This window comes from Centroberyx gerrardi, chromosome 17 (assembly GCF_048128805.1).
Source record: "Centroberyx gerrardi isolate f3 chromosome 17, fCenGer3.hap1.cur.20231027, whole genome shotgun sequence".
Classification (NCBI taxonomy): domain Eukaryota; kingdom Metazoa; phylum Chordata; class Actinopteri; order Beryciformes; family Berycidae; genus Centroberyx; species Centroberyx gerrardi.
The window spans coordinates 12,718,204-12,740,266 of NC_136013.1; the positions used below are offsets into that span (position 1 = coordinate 12,718,204).

A 22,063-nucleotide genomic window follows, 5' to 3' on the forward strand; every position below is an offset into this window, starting at 1 on the left:
TTAGTAAAAGAAACAATGAAAAATATGGTGGCATACATTTATTTTCTACTGTATTCCAGTGCAAAGATCAACATACAATAGAAGATCAAAGAGGGAAAACATGAAGTTAATCATCAGTTATAGTCAACAATCTTTCACTAAATGAGTATAAGCCTAAAAACAAAGACATGACTGTCGTTACATGACTGTCGCTATCAAAACAACGAGATGATTGACATGGTCCAGAACTTAAGAAACAGAGGGGTCAAGTAATCAACTTATTAAGATATTGTGAGAAAAAACACACAAACACACACAACAATTACATTATTGTCTGTAAAACAACTCAAACCCTCAAACCAGCAAACATGATGTTGAAAACAAACTTCTGCATTCCTCTCTTACCTATCAAATGAACAATAATAATAATAAAAAAAAGTGAAGGTTTGCTTTTTTAATATTTTCTACAGTGAACAGAGAGCACACTGATTTTCTCTAAGAAAAGACAAAACTTGCCCTGTTGCCACCGCGACCCCGACCTGGATAAGCATCAAGAGAATGGATGGACGGATGAAAAGGCAAAGCATAGATGCTAATAAATCCAGCACAGCTCTAAATGCATTCAACTTTCTGAAAAAGTGCATTCTTGGAGCGAAAATACATTTTGTCACTAAATGGAGTAATATAAATATTTCATGTGCAGCCATTAAAAAGAAGAAATGCAGTTGTCACAGGATTTTTGTCCCATTTGATGTCATGTGTCAAACATGTCATAGGTTGAGCAAGTAATACCAAAATATATAGGTTATATTATTTATTTACTGTCTTGCTGTTGTATGCTTTCCTATTCTGAAAGCCTGCTGCTGATAAAATAATCCTTTCAGTACTTAATTGACAGAACAAATAAAAAATACAGTGCTTTCTCACACTTTTTTTCCTTTTCATCCCATATGAGCTGCATGATACATGTGAGAAATGCAAATCTTAATTATCTAAGACGTAAAGTTGAACAGTAATTAGATTCTTAATACCCTAAAGATCACAAAGCATGACTCGAGAAAGACCAAGATTATTCCACACCATTTTCAAAAGCACCCCTACACATTTTTTTTTCTAAAAATCAAATATACTTTCCCTTTTCCAGTCCATTAAGGTTTTGATTGAACAGCTAGATAGGCTCCACGACAATTAAGACTCTCTTGGGGTAGAGCAGCGAGATTGCAATTAAGGCCTCAGAGTGGGATATTCCATTCAAGCATAGATCGAGAAGAGGAGTGAATACAAGTTCTAACTTTCCACCAATAAGGTGTTACACAGCAAAAGAAAAAGAAATAAAAAACAGGAAAAAAACATAAGAAAAGACATACAGGTACTTAAAAACTGGAGATAATTCAAAGAGTGAAACACTGAGTGCCTGCAGTGAGACTGTCTTTCCCTTTTCTTTCCCATCCCACAAACATGTTATGTACTGCGCCTGTATGTGCTTGTTTATATGTTTGTGAGTGTGTGTGTGTGTGTGTGTGTGTGTGTGTTCACTGGTTCACTTGAGCAGACTCTGCAGCATGGCGGTAGCGTAGGTGGGGCGGGCCTGCTTGCTCTCGATGGCATTCCTGAGGTACTGAATACCGTCGCAGCGTTCCCAAATTTCTTCAAACTGCCTCGGCAGGATCTCCGCCCCCCTCTTCCTCGTCAGGCCCGTCTCCTCCAGGCTCAGCTCACACATCTCCATATCGTCTTTGCCTGTGTGGAGAAATGATACATGATTTAGCAAGGAGTTACACCTACGGCACACGAGGGCGATATTGACAAAATCAAATATCACAATATTTTACACCGAATACCTCAATATTGATAATGTGACGATATTTTGGGGATGAGTATTCGTGCTTTCATAGGATATTTACACACACATATTTAGAACATTTTGAAAATTAGTAATGATCATTCGTAATCAGTAATGTGTAATCAGTAATAAGTCATGTGGATATGATGAGCAGGTAAAGCCAATCATTGTTCATTTTACTCTTTTATAAGTTCAGGAAATTGTATCACTTTACTGTAACGCAGCCTTTAAGACCAGGAAGAAGTAACAATTAAGTTATTTCACAATATTACGATAACCAAAATCCCAGACGATATCATATATAGATATTATACGATATATCGCCCAGCCCGAACACACACAGCCGTACCCACCCACCCACATCCAAACACGACACACCTGCATACACAACAACCCAAACATGATTCGTTAGAGCTGCTGACCCACCTGCCACCAGCACAATGGGGCGCTTGTCTGGGTGGAGCTCCATCTGTCTGGCTATCCAGGGCCCGTCGAAGTGGGCGTACCACCAACCCTTTTTTTTATTCTGGGGGTCCTTGTACTGGTCGGCGGGCCGGATGAACGGGATGCGGAAGTAGCGCTGCTGGCGGTTCATGGCCACCTCCTGCTGCTGGGCCGTCATCGGAGGAGCCGGGTTCTGCTCGGCTGCAGCGGGACAGCGGGTCGGGGAGGGATCGTTGGAATATTAGATTTGGATTTTGTTTGTTTTGTTTTGAATAGCATTGTTAGGGGTGTAGTGCATCGTTAGGGGGAGTAGTATTCACAACCAAGCGCCCATCATTTGGACTCAAAGAAACATCATCTCAGAATACTTTTTGCATGTTTTGGTAACACCAAAGAACACAGTGAGTGGGGCAGAAAGTATAAAGCTCTCAAACCATGAGATCAAAAAGAACCCAGGAAATGCCTAAGTAAATACTACTGGGAAAAGCCAGGTAAAGCGGCTTTTAGCCTCTTATGAAATAGCCTTGACAAGACCCCTGCTGCATCAGCAGAGGCAACAACAGGATCCAAATGTGAGGCAAACAAAATGGGGCAACTAGAGCTTTCAAGAGCTTTCATATCAAAAGAGAAGGGCGAGTAAATACAGTGAAAGTAGCAGCAACAGTGAATCCAGCGTTCCCATTCCCCAGCAACCTCAATATTTGTTCTTATGATGAAAAAGTATGGAAATGAAGGCAGAGCACCCGGAAAGCTTTCAAGTAACTAAATAATGTGTGTGTGTGTGTGTGTGTGTGTGTGTGTGTGTGTGTTTGTGGCGTAGACCATGCTTGGTTGAGTTGAGAATGAAACGAGCAAAGGAAGGAGCTGTCATGCTAGCAGGCACTGAACCTGACAAGGCATGGCTGGCAGCTACTTGCTAATTAGAACAAATACTTTTGACAGAGCCAGATGGAAGGCAGCCGCACTTTCAGGCCCTGGTGTTTCATCGCCTAATTGAATGTTGGGAAACACAGGCAGGTTATTTGTGTACTGGCCATTAATCCCTGCCAATGAAAGCGAGAGGCGGAAGCGGAGAAAATAAACACTTGCCACCTGTAACCTAATGTGCGTGTGTGGTGTGTGTGCGTGTGTGAAGGTGTGTATGTGTGTATATGTATGTGTTTATGTGCAGTATATGGGTGAATATACAGATTTTGCTCATATCGACAGGTTAAACTGAATGTTTGAATATTTTTCCAGACTTTAGACTGAAAGCAAAGGGAAGAAACAGGACGTTAGAGAGGGTATTTCAACTGACCGTAGTCGGTGACAGATTTCGGGGCCCTCTGATCGCTTCCGTCGTCGTTGCGTTTCTTGTTCTTGGACTTCCAAGCGTGATAGACCTTCAGGCGGCGGTGGAACTCCTCTCTGCAGGCCGCCAGCAGCTCAATGTCTGTCCACACAACAGGCCTTCAGTCAGTACAGCAACAATACAGTAGATTTCTAAGGCAAGCTATTTTCCTCACATTTGTTTCCAAGAAAAAGGAAAAGTAAAATATGATATTCTGAGCTTGGAATGATCAAATTCCATCTGCATTCAAAGAAATTTCAAGATATCAAGTGTTGAATTTCAAACCCCTTAACCTACTTAAGTAAAGGACCCACTTTAATAAGTAAATATTTCAGAATAATCTAACATCAGCCCCACTCGTAATTCACTGTATTTAGAGCTTCATTATATGAATAAATCATTTCAGATGGAGTCTTCTAATTCCAAGCTCGACATATATCAACATAGTATAATTGGGGAAAAAAAAAAGTTTGGATGGCTTCCAGTGTGTTTTCCTTAACAAAATACAGAGAGAACATCAAAAGAATACATAGGCTGCAGAGAACACGAGGCTATAAAGGGACACTTTAAATACCGCTGTTCTGTATCACTACCACCACAGCAAATGGGTTTCACAAATTAGCCAGATGTCCTCGGACTCCCACAGGGCACATCAAAGTCCTTAACACCAATCAGAGTACTGTATACAGTGGCTATTAGAAAGGGCTGGTAGGGGAACCAGTGTGGTGGCATCTGGACTATTTTCCTGTTCATGCTGACTGAGAGGAGGTTGACTGGGAACGGCTACAAAGGGGAGAAGTCTGCTATCTTCCAATGATGGCGATAATTTCCTCTCTTCACCACTAAAAAGGCATTCTGATGAGCTGAAGCAGCTGCGGGAAGATCCTCAGATCGGTCTTTTTAGTTTTCCGTCAAGATTTCTTGTTTCCACACTCTGTCCAGCTGCAGTCTCAGCTTTTTAACAGCCACTTTGGCAACTGAAAGAAAATTACTGAGGGGAAAATGACATGAAATGCTGATGGGAAACTTGTATGGGCTGTGTGTGCGTGTGTGTGTGTGTGTGTGTGTGTGTGGAGATGGTGCCACACACTTCTGGGTGCTAGAAGTCGAGGTACAGAAAACATGAGTCTGATGAGATGCTGAATTATAAATCGTAGGGGCTGAATAAATAATGTTGGAATGATGGGCGGTGTAGAGGTGTGTCACGCATTTCACCAAGAGCTCCACCACCTTGACCAGCTTCTGAAGGCTGGTTCAGTGATGTGTGTGTGTGTGTGTGTGGGTGTGTGTGTGCGGCGGCACCATGCAGAACAGTGTTGCGTGGGTGTGTTCAGGACTTCTCACCACAAGAAGTGTTGATAACATCTCGCAGCTCAGCATACTTCCACTTGCTGAGGTCATATTTTTTCACACCGGCAGCGGCTTTGGTCGCCTGCACCTGAGGACCCCTATTGCATGACAAGGGACAGAAGAGAGTGTGAGAGAGAGAGAGAGAGAGAGAGAGAGAGAGAGAGAGAGGGCAGGGGCCAGACAGACAGTGTGTGACAGAGTGAGAATGACAGAGATTGAGGGCATGAGGTTAGTTCTTTTTCACTACTGTATATGATTCAAAATTTAACAGTCTGACGCGTCAAAATCTCCGAACCGAGAGAGCGAGCGCCTTATAAATTCCTCAAATTAGTTCAAAATAGTTACTGGGACATAAAGCAAGGATGCCCTCTGCTATCCTCTGTCATCTCGTCTGTTCTTTGGCTATAGCATCGCTCTAAAAGCAAGATCAAGCCTTCACACAGCAGATCATCGACAGTAAAGCTCTTTGATATGTGACCATGCTGACTCATTTTCAAAGGTATTGTGCTTGGAAACAATTCAACACTGAATTTAGATGATAGACAGTCTAAATATAATATGAATGTGAATAGGAGAATAAATAGAGTACTGTATATGGAGCATGCTGCTGTAAGTGGAGCATCAAAGGGAAGCAGATGCCTCACTTCTTACAAGTCCTCCTTATTGTGTCAGCCACTTAAATTCACATTAGAGGCTGGTCAGCAGGGGAGCTGGAGAGCGTTGCCCTGCAGCCTCTTGTTTCGGCTCCACCTAAAATTACACCTAAGTTACACCTTGGCTGGCATGTTGAGTATTTGTTGCCATGCAAACCTCACAGGAATGAGAGATAACTGACGTGACAGAAAAAAATCAGTAGTAGCACAGAGTTTGAACTATTCTGCCTCTCCTCAACAGACTGCTGCAGCAGGTCTGAGCTCACGTCAGCCGTATCTCTAGCCTCCCTGCTGAGTTGCGGCTGCTAATTCAATAACGAGAAGGATTTGCCTCCTCTATTTACAGTCGGCGTAGCTGGGGATGCTAATGTCTCAGAGTAGAGGATTACTGATCTGCAAATCACCAGGATCCCGTTACCATTTATAATTTATACTGACTTGAATGGTAAAAGCTGATTTGGGATCATCGTCATTCTGGCTGAGAGGCTTGTCAGCCCAGCTGTGTGACGCTGCTCTGGCTTGACTTTTGCTGCAGGCAGGAAAAAGGAAGTGGAAGCGAAGCGATGGCCAGGAGCTTTCTCTGGGCAACAGGCAAATAGGGAGGAAGGGGGGGGGGGGGATCTTTGGGTCTTGAGAGCTAATCCTATTGGTGGTCCTTAAGCTCCCTTTAGCTAGGAGAGGCAGTATGGGCAATGGCAGAGCAACAGTCTGTTGTGTGTGTGTGTGTGTATGAGACGTGCACATGTGTGCGCTTTTATTGCACGTCTGCTTCCATGTGCTTAAGTGGCGTGCACATGCAACACGCGTGGCCTTTTGAGCCGCTCTCTTGCGGTGCTCCCTCTGGGCGTCATGGGTCACCTGACTCACCGGGACAGCGGGAGACACGCGCAACGTGCCCCCTGGATGCCCGGGCCGACACCGACAAGATTAAATTCTATAGGACCACATTTCATTTTGTGCCCACTGGACCTGAAGATAAGGCTTATAGGAGCTCTGGGAGGACTTCTGCTGGCTTTAAACAGAGGCTGTGGATGTGCAAAAGCCACTGATACTGTGTGAATGCGTCAAATAGAGACCAGATTAAAAAAAAAAAAAGCTAAAATGGACAAAAAAGGTTTCTGTCATATTCAGAGAGCTATCGGGGGGTAGTAATTATGTTGATTAATTCATTATTTGGTTGATTGTGGTGATTGATTTGATACCCACCTAGCCACAAGTTCCGACATTTCCTGCACCTTTTCTCCCTTTAGATATAGCATTCAAATCACAGTGAAAATTACAATGGTACAGTATTGTCTCCAATTATCAACTACTATATCACAGTGGTGAAAAAAGTTACTTGTTCAATACTTGCATACTTACTGTATGTAAAAAGAACAAAACTGAGCAAACTGCTATGCAATGTTAACTCAAGTACATGAAATATTTAATATTTTCATGTTGAAATTTTGTCTGTCAATTCATTTCATTTCATCTCAGGCACTGATAAGGTGCTCGCCTGAAAATTGAATTGAACTGAATCGAATTGAACTGAATTGGATTCAAGGGATCCGAGCCTGACGTCATCATGTTCTGCAGCAGGTTCTTGATGCCAGTCTGTTGTGACAGTGACACTCTTGCTTGTGCCCAGCTCACAAAAGCAGGTCACTGACAGCTGTGAGCGAAAAAGCTGCTTATCCTCCTCTCGGAGTTTGACGCTCGGTGTCCATCAGTGGAACAGGAATAACAACAGTCTCCTCTAATAGCTAAGATGACTAAACACTTGATAATTAGAGGCCACTGATATCATTAATGAGATTTCTGTTAAGACGTACAATAAGTTAGTTATCAGTAAGACCTACAGAACCAGCTATTAGAAAATGTGAAAGTGTTAAAGACTGTATAGGTCTACTGTTTTTTCACATACTCCTGCAGTTATCAGACCGTTATAACATTTAGAGTATCCACAGGATATAAATGCTTAACAAGTGTAATTAAATATGTGAAAATTCAATGTATGACAGAGAGAGAGCACATACATTGTCAAGCGCATGAGCTTGTGTTGTGCAACAGCACTGCAAACAAAGGATACAGATAAGCCTTGAACCACTGCAGACTAATCAAGAGCCAATCAAGATCAGAGAAACAACGATTATGATCCAAGTCCCATTTATGATTTTTGGATGTCATCTTCTGTTTTGCACTAACCCATGATCACTCGTGCTTATCCTCTAAATGGCACATCTAATGATTCATGCCACAGAAACGAACACGTACATTCCAAATTTGATTGAAGATAGTCTTATGTAGATTTCTCAAAATAAAAAAAATAAAGGTTTTTATGGTGGCTTTGCATTGCTGGTATAATCCTGCATCTATTTCAGGCTGCTGAGAGATTTAAGACTAAGACAGAGATTAAGGCGGACAGAGAGAGGGAATGAGTGAGTGATTATTGTTGGTGTTGGGTAAACTTGGACACGGGCAGTCATAGAAAGCTGTGCTGATGTCTTACATGGTTCTGGCTGAGGATGAGGAGATAGGGAGACCTGAGACAGATTCATCACTGGGAGAGAACACAGCAACAGGAAAAACGCAGTTACACACGCATGCAAAGGACAAAATGTGTTGTTAATTGTTAAGACTGCTTGTGTACTGTATACTGCATGCTGTGTACTGTATTGGTGTGTGTGTACGGTACCTGCGCAGGCCTGCATCCATCTGAGCCTCCTCGGTGATAAGCTCCGCCTCACTCTGGGCGATTCTCATGGCTAACTCCCTGTCTCTCCTCTCCTGCTCCAACATGGCGGAGCGCTGGACCTGCTCCTCACGCTCCAGAGCCAGCTGGATTTCCAACTCCGCCTGGACAATTTTAAGCACGCACGCACACACACACACCCCATAAACATCTTTGGCTCTTAATGTGACTTTATCAAATCTATATAAATCTAGATCCCGTCTAAATACTAAAGCTGTCCCGGGTGCCAGACCCTTCATGACAATTAGAGCTTTGCTGTGTGCCAAAGCCTGATTAGGCCTATTATCCAGGTTGTAGGACTGCTAATGAGGCATTATTGGTCATTTGTCTAGACACAAGGGACACAGCAGACAAACATTCAACAACATTTTGGAGGGTCACATTCTTTACAGACTTGACCCAGAATAAACTCCAAGTTGTTATTTTTTTGCTTTTTTGAACAGGCGCAACTTTTTCTAACACAAATTTTACTGTTACTGACCAACATGCACCTACAAAGTACAAACCAAATACTCTAGTCTATAATATCACTGGAGTCAAGTCTTAAACAACAAAAAAAATTATAAAATACATGTAGGTTTACAGAAAGGCCCGGAATGGATCTTTAAAGATGAATACCACTCCAGTTAAGAATATATGTTATTCATATATTGTCTAGGGCAGTCCAATCAACAACTGTGAAACATGAACACTGAGTGAGGCATGAGAAATAAAACTCAAACTTGTCAGGAACTGCTCCATAGCCAATGAATGCAAGGCTGAGTTTGTGGACCCACAGAAGTTTTTAGGTTTATCAAGTCTGAAGCAGAGAATGTACCCTCTTTCCCATGCTCTACCATGGGAAAGTTGTTCATGCTCACAAATATTGGTTAGACTATTGTAGACCATAAAAAATAACGCACAGGGATTCTTCAACTGTTGAGTGGCGTTCCCCTTTAAGAAAATAAATAATCCATATTGGAACATTGGAGGGTGAACTGGATGTAGGGTACATGGGGTTCGGGTGGAAGAGACCATAATTCAAAAACAAAAAAATTTGAGAGGGAAAGATACAACACTAGACTAACCTTTGACCTAGCAGAAAATAACAGAGAACAGGGAACAAAAAGCCATCAAAGTCACAGCAGAAAGCCTCAGAAAGTTTACTGGCACAGCGCTGAGGCTCAGGGTTGAGCCGGGGCTAAAGCAAACTTTGCACAGAGTCTTCTGAGACTCATGGCTCATGACAGCCTGGTGTCAAGTATCTCACTGCTGAAAACAAAAAAAATGACAGCATGCAAATATCCAAGTGGTCTTCGGTGAGTTGAAAGAGCTAGGTGTCGGGGCAGGGTGATGTCTGAGAAATACAGCAACAGGACAACAGCTTTGATCAAGCCGGGGCCTCGAGGCAGAGAGTGGACTGAGTGAAACAGGGGAAGAGGAGGGATTGGGCGAGTGGGTTAGGCGGATGGGTATGCCGAAGGATGGCAAAAGAGGTCAACAGGGGTGCGACTGACAGTAGGGATGAAGGAAATGGAAACACTGGAAACAGAAACTAGGAGATGAGGCTAGGAGAGGTGAGAGAAAATTCAAAAATGGAAGAGGTGAGGGAAAGGAGGGGGCAAAGGAAAAGGGAAAACAATAGTAATTTGTGATACTGCAATATTAGTTGAGGGACGTCAAGGAAAGAAAGAACAAAGTAACAAAGAATTGGATTTGGGGAATAAAATGTGTGTGAGACAGGCAGAGATGGATAAAGGTGACAATAAAGGGCAGATGTGAAGGGAGGGTTGGTGTGGATGAGAGTCAGAGGAGCAAACACAGAGGGACAAAGTAGTTTGGTAAGGAGAAACTCGCCAGGAAGTGGAATCATCAATCAAGACCCAGTGGGCGACCCCCTGGGAATCTGACCAATGTCATGACCCGGCTGTTGCCGTGGGAGACGAGGGAACGAATGAATGTTTCAGTCAGAAGGGAGAACGGGCGGAACTGGCCAATGAGACAAGGTCAAAAATAGAATATTGTAGAATATTAGAAGCTCAAACTCACTGATTTCAATGTAAAAAATATAATCTATACATTGCATGTAGTTGCTGCCATTTCTCTTTTTATGCGCTGTTGTATGCAATTATACAAATATACTATACAGTAATGCATATTTCATAATTTGAATAAATTCTGGCCAAATATTAAAGTCCTAACACTCAAAATTCTGCAGTAAACCCTAGTAGCCTACATCTCTCAGTATAATTCATATGTTTTCCAGGAACAATACTGTGCATTACAGAAACTGACCCAATGAAGATCCTGTTCAGTCTAGGATTAGGATTAAGGCAAATCTAGGAAACCAATTTGCCTGAATGTGATTATGTTGGCAGGGTTTAGGTGGTCATTTGCTGCAGAGGGAGTGGGGTCCATAACCTCATGACAAGTAAACATAAAGCTTAGGAGCTTAGGGGCTGCAGGGTGCTGCGAGTTCAGTAACATTAGCACCTAAAAATACATTCAGCCTAACTACAGTAGAAAATTGAAAAAGGGGAACATGCTCAATTTGATATTCAAATTAGATATGAGAGTTTTCAATCATTTCCTTAGATCATCATCGTATTTCTGTGCTGAGCTCCTCAGTTTTTGATCAGAGGAGTACATGTGCACCGTGGAAATAAATGTCACAATAGAAACTTGGACTAAAACTATAGGAGGTTGTCCAAACCTGCAGAACCTTCTCTTCCTCCTCTCTCCTTTTCCTCTCCTCTTCCTCCTGCTTTCTCTTCAGCTCCATCTCGGATTTCCTAAGTTGTGTGGAAGGAAGGAAAGAAGACAGGAAAGTTGGCTTCACTTTAAACTGAGCGACAACTTCAACTTCTTCATCAATCATTCTCAAACATCAGCTGATAATCCTTCCCTCTGCCCCCCACTCACATCCTTCTGTCATCTTCCTCCTGCTTGCGTCGCTGTTCGTCCTTCTCCCTCCTCTTCCTCTCTCTCTCCATCTCCTCCTCGATGTGCTTCAGCCGCTCGCTCTCTTCCTCCTCCTGTTTCTTCTTCTGCATCGAGGAGAGCAGCTGCTCGGAGCGCTTCACCAGCCCCTGGTACTCCGTGTCGATCTCCTTCCAGGTCATCACCGTGGCCTAAGGGTCAAGAGAAGGATCAGAGTCAGAAGCCAGACCCACTCCATATTTCTATAGCCAACTACTTACTACTGAATCAAATCAAATAGCCTCAAGTGCGTGCCATGGGTTGTTCGGAGGACTATTGTTACACAGTCTGTACTAATAATAAAAATAGATGAGATGCAAAGAAACGCCCGCAGGACGTGTCAAATGTTTAACATTCTATTCTCTGAATTTGTTTGAATAACATTTTCTCCTGTGCAAACTTTCGATCAGAGGTGAACATGTCCAGGAACTAGAAATTTCCTCCCACCCCAACTTGGCAGACGCTCCTCTGTTACCACGACCGCACACCGCCCCCCCCCCTCCATGTGGCAACGTGGGAGACACTGACTGACACTGTGCCTGTCACTGCACACCACAGCCACTACACTCAATTCCCTCCTATACTTGTCAGACAATCAGTTGTGGGTGGGGTGGGAGGTGTGGGGGGGGCGGGGGTCACCCTATTCTGAAGATTCATTAGAAAGAGTCTCTAACAGTGACACAGGGAGGGAAGATGACAAGGTCTTGTCCCCAATGTATAGAGGTCTGAATGACAGCCATTGGCATCTCATGTATTATTCAGTCAGCGATGCCATGCCAGGAGCGATTTTTAAAGACTCCGAACACCATTAGTGTCCACAGTGAGGCTGCTAATAGGCTAACAGAGGAACATAGGGGAGGTGGGGAGGCTGATTGGGGTAGAGGACAGAGGAAGGGCAAGGAGTCATTGGTGCTTCAGTGTCATTCAAAATAGGGAGCTGTCTAATCATACCTGTTGATCGCATACAGTCGGCCACAGAGACAAAAATCTACAGAAAATCTACACTATTAGGGAAGTGAATACCCAGATGTCTGGATAGCATGAGGATCTGTTTGTGATGATTTGCATTACCTAGAGGAAATAAGACGGCCGCTTATTGCAAAGGGAGAGCTGGGATTTCACTAACCAAGTTTGATAATTTAGCCAAACAGCTTCGATTAAATTATCGGAGCAGAGAGGGTCTCCTCTTTCTCACCTAGCTCTGTTCTTTTGATTGAGGATACTGATTCAGAGAGAAAGAATGAGAAAAGGGCAGAAGACTGTGGTTTTACTGGGCAGCTTCTAGGTGAGAATGTATTCAACTGTATAAATCTGAAGCAGAAAAAAAAAAAATATATATATATCTGCTCTGGAAAACCTTCCCTGGATAAGAACAGCACCGACCAAATATCTTCTTATGTTTCATGTGCCCCCAACTGCTCAGACTGTCTCATACTCCAATGTGAAATGAGATACTGAATCTCTACAATCGGGCCTTAATCCTTGAGTCCTGTGGAAGAGGTGAACATAAGCAGGCGTGCTCAAAGGACTCCCAGATGCTGACCTTAATCTTGGCCATGAGAGAGTCTATGGAGGCGGCCAGCTCCTGGACCTGTTTGGCCATCTCCTGCTTGCCCTCTTTCAGCCCGTTCACCACCTCGTTGAACCGCTCCATCCGCTTCTTCAGGTTCCGAACCTTCACCATACCGTCGATGCTGTGAGAGGGGCGAGCATACATACGATAGAATATGATGTTTCATTCCAGAAAGAGCGACTGAAAAAAACTGTCCAATAATGAGACATTGGTTGACAAAACAATTGTATTATTTTGTCACACACATATCTCTATATTTTCGAGATACTGAATGGTAAACCTTACTGATTTTTTCCCCCAAAATGGATATATCATGTTTAGGAATAAATCCCCTCATATATTGGGCTATATGTGTGCATGCTGATACAAAAACACATACACATCTACATGCAAACATACACACATTGCCCACATACAAAGTACACACTCACAATCCAAAGACCATTCTAAAAACTATCTGAAAGCCCATCATCTGGATGAATGCATTTACCAGAGCCATTTTTTCCAAAGGCAACCAATACAGCAACACATACAGTATTCTTTCCAAAGCAATACAGTAAGACATTTCTCCACAGATGAGTATTCTAGATTGATTTGAACTCCTAAATGCATGATGCGGAAAAGCCATCAAAACCCACCAAGCGTGAATCTCAGTTTAAATAAAAAAGCAGAGCACACAGGGTGAGAGAAAGATTAAAAGAGCAAAGGGCACAGAAAAACAGAAAGATGGTGAGAGAATGATGTGTGTCTGTGTGTGTGTGTGACAGAGAGAGCGAGAGAGAGAGAGAGAGAGAGAGAGAGAGAAAGAGAGGGAGAGAGACTCACCGCGGCTTATGCTTCCTCTTGCACAGCCACATGCGGACGGTCTTCTGAATCTTAATGCAGGCCAGGGCTCTGTAACTCATCTTGTTCCTAACTGTTGAAGGTGGGATGAGAGAAGAACAGGATTCAAATAAAGGTACATACAAATACCCATTCACACACACACACACAGATACACACACATGCACACGTATACGCATATATGCACAAATACTGAATATGTAATTAATATGTTTCCTAATTTTATTTCATTGATATCTGCTGACATTTCTGTTTTTTTCTATAATACAAAAAGACACACATCTGCCAATGCTGTAGTTATTCCTCAGAAATGGTTCAGCAATTCTCTCTCCAGATCCAAACACTATTCAAAAGAACTGTAAAAACTGTGACAATCGACTAATAATCAACAATTTCAGGGATAAATGTCAGAAAGCCATTCAAAAAACTATGACTTGAAAAGTTCCTCAAATAGTATATCGCAACAGTATGTTGTTTCTATATGTATCTTACTAGCATTGTTACAAAAATATATGAAATGCAGTTATATATCAGCTGCTAATATGTGTATTCTATTAGTCAGGCACGTAACAAATAAGCGCACACATATACACACATGTACGCGCGCGCACACACACACACACACATTCAAATGAACTTGCAATAATAAGGTGAAGTGCTGAGGGAAAGAAATGAAAGGTTCTAAGAAAATAAATATCCTGAGGTTGAATATGCAGGAAATGTGTGGTCAGGGAGATGCACTCTGCTGTTACAGCTGTAATGTAATATCATTTGATGCTTTTACACAAATAAGCAGAAGCCAGGCTGCACTTTGTTAATGGTGGACATCAACAACTTGGCTCGGAGTGTAATGGTTCAAGGAACTGCTTTGAGAGTACTATTCTATATTGCTAGAGGTTGCTTTCAATATTCAGAACGAATGGAAAGCGTGAAACATGATTTCGTATAGCTATCAGGCTCTGCAATAAACTGGGTGGAAATGACAAAGCATCTTACACTTACACGAGATAGCTTAACTTACAAAAATAAGTTGTGCTAATGGCCTTCTTTACATTTTTCGTTTCTGGTTCCGTTTGCAGTTTTTGTGAGGATCTCTAATGTACTACAGTTAATAGACTTGCTATGAGGCACTCACTGTGATGTAGCTGCTTTTACAAAGTAATTTGGGATTTCCCTCTGAGGCAAGTTTTTAGGGCTGGATTTAGCTGCCTGCGTGACAGGCCCAGACATAGTGGCAGATGCAACATCTAAAAAAAAGGGACTTAAACCATGACCTTGTAATCAGGATCTCTATTTGACATAGTAACTCAAGTATGATAATAATGTTAGATACTTTGTTACGTTTTTTTTCAAGTGTAAACTAGCCTGGGTGTCCTGCCAGGCCTGAAATACACTGGAATACACTGAGGTTTGAAATGTAATACCCCATCAATGAACCAAACTTAAGAAACAGAAAGATAATTTAATTTATTCCACCAGCTGCTTGAGCTGCACAGTCAGACCTCTGTCTGTAGGGTGGATGAAACGTACGTTTGATGACAGACAGCGTGCACCACTGGACCTTCTTCCAGCGGCTGCACACCAGCCATTGATTGACCTTCTTCACCAGCTCTGCGAGGTGTTCTGGATCGGACTTCATGATCTGGTCAAACTCTGCAAACTGATGCACACACACACACACACACACACACACGCATACGTATAGATGAACACTGGTGTGAGCGCACCCACAGCTGCTGTACGATCCTTTACAGTTTAGATTTTTTTGTCTTTATCCTGTCTAAAGCTATGCTGACTTTCCTGTACCTTTCCGGGGCGGAAGAACACTCTGGTCAATCCAAACTTATAGTCATTGTCATTCAGTCCCAGGGCTTTGAACAGAGCCTGGAGAGGAAAAGAAACCCACATTCAATGACACAGCAATATTGCATAAATGGTAAGTATTTAGGGCACTATACTGTTTATGTTAGTTAATCACATCTTAAATGGGCCTGTGTGGCCGTAGGCGTTTTTTGCACATGAACAAATTACACAACTAATTAGGCTTACATTAAACTGATTAGCGTATTATTTAAACCCAGCAGTATGCCTCATCTTATTCAGCGGGTGAAGCAAAATCAGCCTCGACAGTATATTAAACTATTCAATTTATGTAATGTAAAAAGTAAGCCGGTGCTTTGGAGGCGCACCTTGCAGAAGAGGCGTGGATCTAGGCGTGTAAGCTTATCAGGCATGTACTGTTTATACATGTTGTAGAGTTCATGGAAGGGGGCTCTGGAGGGGAAGCCGCCCTGCATCAGGTCCAACACTGACACCATCCCTAATGAAGAGAAGCAAAAAGGACTGAGAAAGGTTAATAAACAGAAACATCATTTTTTGAGGATTTACAGTACATTGACATTAGGTAAAAAGTTTGCAGTACTGACAGTCTATCAAAGGAAGATTATGAGTTTAAATAGTTGCAGCTAAGTTGAGCTCTCTGCTACCTTTGCTAAATTTGAAGTAACAAAATCACAATTACAAAGACAGATACAGGGGCATGTTAAGTTCAGTGCTAATTATCAGCATGTCAGTTTTAAAAGAGGTCTGACAATCATCACTTTCATATGGGAGTTTTCAAAGCAACATGAGACAACTAACAGAGTTTCAAAGAGGCTGAATAGCTGGTGCTCAGGTGCGTCGGTTTCAAAAATTGCATAACGATTTAATGTGGCAATCAGAACAGTCTCGAAAACCATGACATTATTTTGCCAAACATGGACAAACCGCATCACCGAAGAGGAAGAGGTTGCAAGTCAAAGCTCACCTACAGGAAAAGACTTTTAACAGGATAGGTGCTTTTGATATGTCAAAAACTACCACAGAACTGAATCAACATCTCTGTGACGCAGTCTGAATAAAAACTGTGCGTCATGAGCTTCACAAAGCTGGTATTTACAGTAGGGCTTCCATTTGGAAACTGTGTATATCCAAGAACAACACCCAAAGACCCATGACCTGTTGCAAGGAAAACAAAACCTGGACCTCTGAGCAATGGAAAAAGAAATATGGTCTGATGAGTCTCTTTCACCCTTTTTACTCCATCCGGATGGGTTTACATTCAGAGAGAGCTAAAGGATGCCTTAAACCCACAATCTACAGTATGTTGCCAACAGTTAAACATATTGGTGGATCTGTAATGGTATGGGCAGCCATCTCATGGGAGCCATTCGGTCTGATCAAAGCTCTGCATGGGCGTATAATAGCCAAGGAATATGAGGCCAGTTTAAAGGAGGTACACCCTGCAGCAAACACTGTTCCCTCATGATGTGTCCATACTCCAAGATGATAATGTGATAATGTGCCGATACACACTGCTAAACAAATTCAATAGTTGTTTCATGAACACCGAGATGACGACAAATGCCTCAACATTTGAACATCACTGAACCTTCTTGGGAAGTACCTGTAGTTCTACATACTGTACATACTATATTGCGGTCCCACCTGAGCACTGCAGCTGAGAGAGAATCTGAGCTCCTTCGAACTGGTGGCTGACCATTTTCAGGTTAGGTTTAACACAGCGGATGAAACTTGAGCCCTTCACACAGAGAGAGAAACACTGATCAGGAAAAGCATCTGAATATCTATCTTACGCTATCAGTCTAGGCACCACATGCTGTATCTATCAAAGCTGCAAGGTATCACTGTCTGCCATCTCAATAATTGGCTTCTGAATAAAAACATGTAAACTTTTTCTATATTGTGCTTGGTGATTGAAATTATTCTGATTCTGAGTATGTAAGCAGCAAGTCCAGTGTATGCACACTACAAAAAATCATAAGTGAAAAATCTGCCACTAGGGTTAGATAATTTCACTTGTTTCCAATGCAAATCAACTTGTTTCAAGGATTTTCTAGAATCAAGTGTCATTTTCTTGATATTAGTGCAGTGATCTGCCTTATTCTGACATACTGGCACTCATTTCTAGAAAACTCCTGAAACTAAGACTGCACTGGAAACATTCTAACTCCAGTGACAAATTGCACTTGTTTTAAGAAAACTGGATTTTAGGACTCAATAATAGAATTAATAACTTATTATGGTGATAATCTTTTGCAGTGCAAAATTCAATTTCTACAAAATATGCTACGAAATTGAGATATAACTATTACTCACAGTGCTGCGGAGCTTCTCCAGCAACAGGTTCAGCTGGGTCTGTGTGTGCAAGCAGAGAAAATGAACTGTTTAATGATTTGTTTTAAGGTTTGAGATAGCGGGAGCCCCACTACACTGTAACGCAAGACAGATGTTCCCCATTAGATGAGACGCAGGTTTTTTTTGTTTTTTTTATTATTTAATGAGGAAGACGAACCCTTAATGTATCAAACAAAGGGAGCGCATCATTGACAACAGGTGAGTGGTGGAAGCAATCAGAGTTAAGAGTCATGCAGGGACAAATCTACATGCTTATTATAAACAAAACAATGCATACACAGATTAATTAAATTAATGAATGAGTGGATGGATGAGCAAACAAACAAATGCTGCTTCAAGAACAGTTTCTTTACCACATCCCATAGCCTGTCTATTCATTCTGTCCTCTTATATTTATCTCAGACATGCTTCCATGTGTCATTAAACTTAACACATCCAGTCCCGCTCTTCCTCTCCACAATAAACACATTCTGGTGGTTCTTTGAAACACACACATACTCTTTCCACTGGTGTCCATGTCTTATGCATTAGTGATAAAAGCAAAGCAGGTGCATTAGTGATAAAAACAGTGTTTGTTGAGGAAGGTGGAACTCAACCCTACCTAAAATAGGAAGGGTGGGTTTTCAAAATAACAGTGGAGTTGGTTTTCTTAGTCTCTTATTTCTTTCTTAGTTTCTTATTTCTGGCTGACTCATCACACTTCTTCGTCAGAGTGTCTCATTCTTTCTTTCTCTTACTTTTTCACTCCCCCTCTTTTCTCATCTTCTCTCTATTATACCTCAAGCTGACTTTATCCAGCTTTATCCACCCAAGGAAGGTTTTCTCAGGGAAAAGAGGTGGGAGACTGGCGGAGGTCTAAGAGGGAAACAAGGGATAAGGAGGAGAAAGAGAGACGGAAAGAAGAGTGGAAAGGAGAAAAGTTACAGAACAGGTCTAGAGATTAAAGTTGGAAAAGTCTGAACAAAAGGTAAAAAAAAAGGTAATGGAGCATTGTGAAGTATTTCACAATATCACACACTTTCAAACCTGTAAATAGTGTATTTAACAACACAGCAAATCTTTCACATTGTACATTTGATATTGTACAACTATCTAATTCCAGGACAACCTGTATAAACTTTTACCCAAAACCCAATATTAGTTTTCTAACTCTAACTTTTGTACTATTATTTTTTTTTTCTTTTGTTTTATATTCATAGTTTGCAGGTCTTGCACCAATCCACTAGGACAAATTCTTTCAAAATGTAAATGTAAAATAAAGCTGATTATCATTTACATAACACATTAAAACACATCCAAATCTACAATCACACAAACTAGCCTCAAAGTGTTAAAATTCAATGCATTTATCATGAGCGCGAAGACTACAATTTCAAATTCTTTTTTATTATTTCTGGTGAAATAAGAGAAGTAGTGCCATGCAATAAACATGAGCTGTTTTTTTTTATTTCAACGTTTGCTGTGCTCTGGGTTCTCTTCTAACAACCGAAAATGACAAGCTCCATGTTCACTTTTACCTTGAACTTGTTGCCAACGCTGATGAAGCCGAGTTTGCCTGCCTTCTGTTTGGAATCCTTGGTGGTGCTGGAGTTCTCAAACAACTCTCGAACAAACTTGTCCTTCGACTCGCACACTAGGCTCTCCAGGGACATGTGGAGGGCATCATTATTCTTCTCCACAAACCGGGTCTATGAACACACACACACACACACACACAAACACATATGTATATTGGCAGACACGTAAACAGATGTACACAATGTACGGAAGAAATACAGAACGCCGCAAACCCCGCAAACAAATCCACTCACACATGCTGCCAATTTACTGCACTAATGCAAGCAAGAATTTTAAATACTGTAATTAAAAGTCAATACTGGAGTCTGCTTGTTCAGTAAAGGGAAGCACCATTGTTTCTGCCCCTCACCAGTGGCTAGCAAGGTCATTTCTATCTACCCCATATTTTGACTAGAAACATCTAATCTAATATCTCCCAATGCCCCAAAGATGCATCTCAAACATGGAAAGTCAGTTTTGCCATTGCTGTGATTTGTGTGCCATTGATGTGTGTCAAATTAGGAATCGATCCTTAGCCTCAGCCTTAAATAACTGCTCATAACTCAATTGTCTTACTAATTATGAATATAGATCACCATGTTGTTAAGTATTGACAGCTTGGTATGATGGAATTATAATGCGCTCAGAAACTAAAGACTATCGATGGTGTTTTAGATGGATTTCAGATGTATGTTTGGACTGTGTTGCAGTCAGTGGGAGCCGCGAGGTACAATAGGCACATTCCAGTTCTAAAACACTGACCAACAAACTGGCCAAGTTAGAAAAATCAGTTAGAAAATCACCAAGCGCGGCCTAAAGAGCGCTACTGTAAATCCCCTAAGAACTGCACATTGCAAAAACTGTTATGCACAAATGCACAAACCAACAAACACACAGAGTCCGGCTCTTATTGAGGTGATCCTACTGAGCATCGTATAACAATTCTTCGTATAACATTCATCAGTCAGATCTGTGTAAGAATTACCGTTTCGTAGCACACTGCTCCAGCAAAGTGCCGAACTATAAAGCCCTCGTCATCCCGGACATTCCTGTGAACGGCCAACTTAGACTTCCTGGGAACCTGAGTGGAAGAAAGCAAATCATACTTCATGCCAGTACCAAAACACATACAGCATGTATTGTTTTCACTCTTATTCCTATCCATCAATAACTCTGCAGAAGAATCTTGTTTAGCAACTCCACTAGGGAATGAGGGTTGTTTTCGAGAATGAAACATTCAGAGTAATGAAGTCTGGTGAAATTAAAGGCCAAAGATTATACACAATTTACAAAGCATGCATCCACACACATTCTGACAAACTCTGTACAGTTTAATTTGCAGGTATTTAACATGTTTACTTGCATGAATCAATACGAAACGACAACAGATTGACAAGAGCAATACAATAGAGACACGTTAATCACATGAACAATTTATTACCCCCAAAAATCCATTACTAACATTATCCTCTAGAATAAAAGAATAAAATGCAGCACCTAGCACATTTTAGCTCCATTACCTTCATCAGTGGGGAGCACTATAATATATTAGCCTTCAATATCGCTTAGGGTTTTTCAAAGTGTGGAAGATGTATTGCAGACATTTTAGCTCAAAGCATATTTGAACACTTAAGATTATGATTAATACTTTTTCCTGCATTAAATGTAAAGAATAGTCTTCGTTTGAGTGATTACTCCCCCTGCAATAAAATGTGGTTGCAGCTAGCCAGCTCTAATCTCGGGCTTGAATTGATGTCAAGGCTGCATTTCTAAAAGGATTTCATGCTTGCAGAGAAAATTGCAGGGAGAGGAACAATAGCTACAAAGACAGGGATAGAGGGAGGGACTGCGGCCGTACGTCATCAGCAAAACTGCTGCTACATACAGGCCGAGTAGAATAATCACAATGACAATGGCGCTCTGCAATAACGTCTCTCTGGTCTCAACAAAAGAACGAAACAAAGGAAGAGAGTAAAAGTAGAATGTAGAAGTAATGGTGGAGGGAGAGAGAGTGAGAGAGAGAGACAGAGAGAGAGAGAGAGAGAGAGCAGCTAGGAACTCTGACCGTCAGTCTGAAGTGGTCTTTATGCTTGCTGTGAACAGCCAGGGCGAAGTGCTGGTCGCTGGGCTGAGGTAGACGGTTCTCTTCATCTAAAATGTCCAGGATGCCCACCAGCTTTGATTCCACTAGGTCTAGAAACAACAATTATTTTCAAATGAAACAGTTGCATTTAAGCTACAGTAGTACAATCAGCTCTAAAGTCCAGCTATACAATGTACAGCACAGTACAAGTATGAATTGCAATATTGGAATGACTGATTATTCCATTTCAGGTATTCTAAGATGCAACAGGTTGGTTTATACAACCTAACGGCAATCTGAAGATGCATTACTTTTATGTCAAATCTGGCAATATTTCAATATTTATACAATTTCTAGGAAAAAGGACAAAACACATTCATCCCCATTGGCAAGTATTCGAGAATAGCAAGGTGAGAAATACAATGGCGATAATGTTACAAGAGGTTAGGAAATCAGAAAACATTCAATTTCGGAATATGGGATGTATTGGAAATTTCCACTGCGCGCTGTTTGTGCCTG

At 41.6% G+C, this 22,063-nt stretch overlaps 1 protein-coding gene across 1 annotated transcript in view; it reads right to left on the reverse strand.

The window, feature by feature from the left end:
- Positions 1–58: 58 nt before the first annotated feature.
- The window catches only part of myo6b (myosin VIb), a 41,966-nt gene continuing 19,961 nt past the window's right edge, over positions 59–22,063 (reverse strand). Inside the window, exons 16-33 of the mRNA XM_078289377.1 lie at positions 21,527–21,654; positions 20,447–20,542; positions 19,422–19,592; positions 17,866–17,904; positions 17,194–17,287; positions 15,897–16,027; positions 15,514–15,591; positions 15,238–15,367; positions 13,690–13,780; positions 12,835–12,985; positions 11,235–11,443; positions 11,026–11,104; positions 8,277–8,437; positions 8,091–8,141; positions 4,941–5,044; positions 3,564–3,698; positions 2,249–2,467; positions 59–1,719 (exon numbers count right to left, since the gene is read on the reverse strand). Coding sequence (XP_078145503.1) covers positions 1,520–1,719; positions 2,249–2,467; positions 3,564–3,698; positions 4,941–5,044; positions 8,091–8,141; positions 8,277–8,437; positions 11,026–11,104; positions 11,235–11,443; positions 12,835–12,985; positions 13,690–13,780; positions 15,238–15,367; positions 15,514–15,591; positions 15,897–16,027; positions 17,194–17,287; positions 17,866–17,904; positions 19,422–19,592; positions 20,447–20,542; positions 21,527–21,654 — 2,267 coding nt within the window. The 3' untranslated portion in view covers positions 59–1,519. The remainder of the gene's footprint in view (positions 1,720–2,248; positions 2,468–3,563; positions 3,699–4,940; positions 5,045–8,090; positions 8,142–8,276; positions 8,438–11,025; positions 11,105–11,234; positions 11,444–12,834; positions 12,986–13,689; positions 13,781–15,237; positions 15,368–15,513; positions 15,592–15,896; positions 16,028–17,193; positions 17,288–17,865; positions 17,905–19,421; positions 19,593–20,446; positions 20,543–21,526; positions 21,655–22,063) is intronic.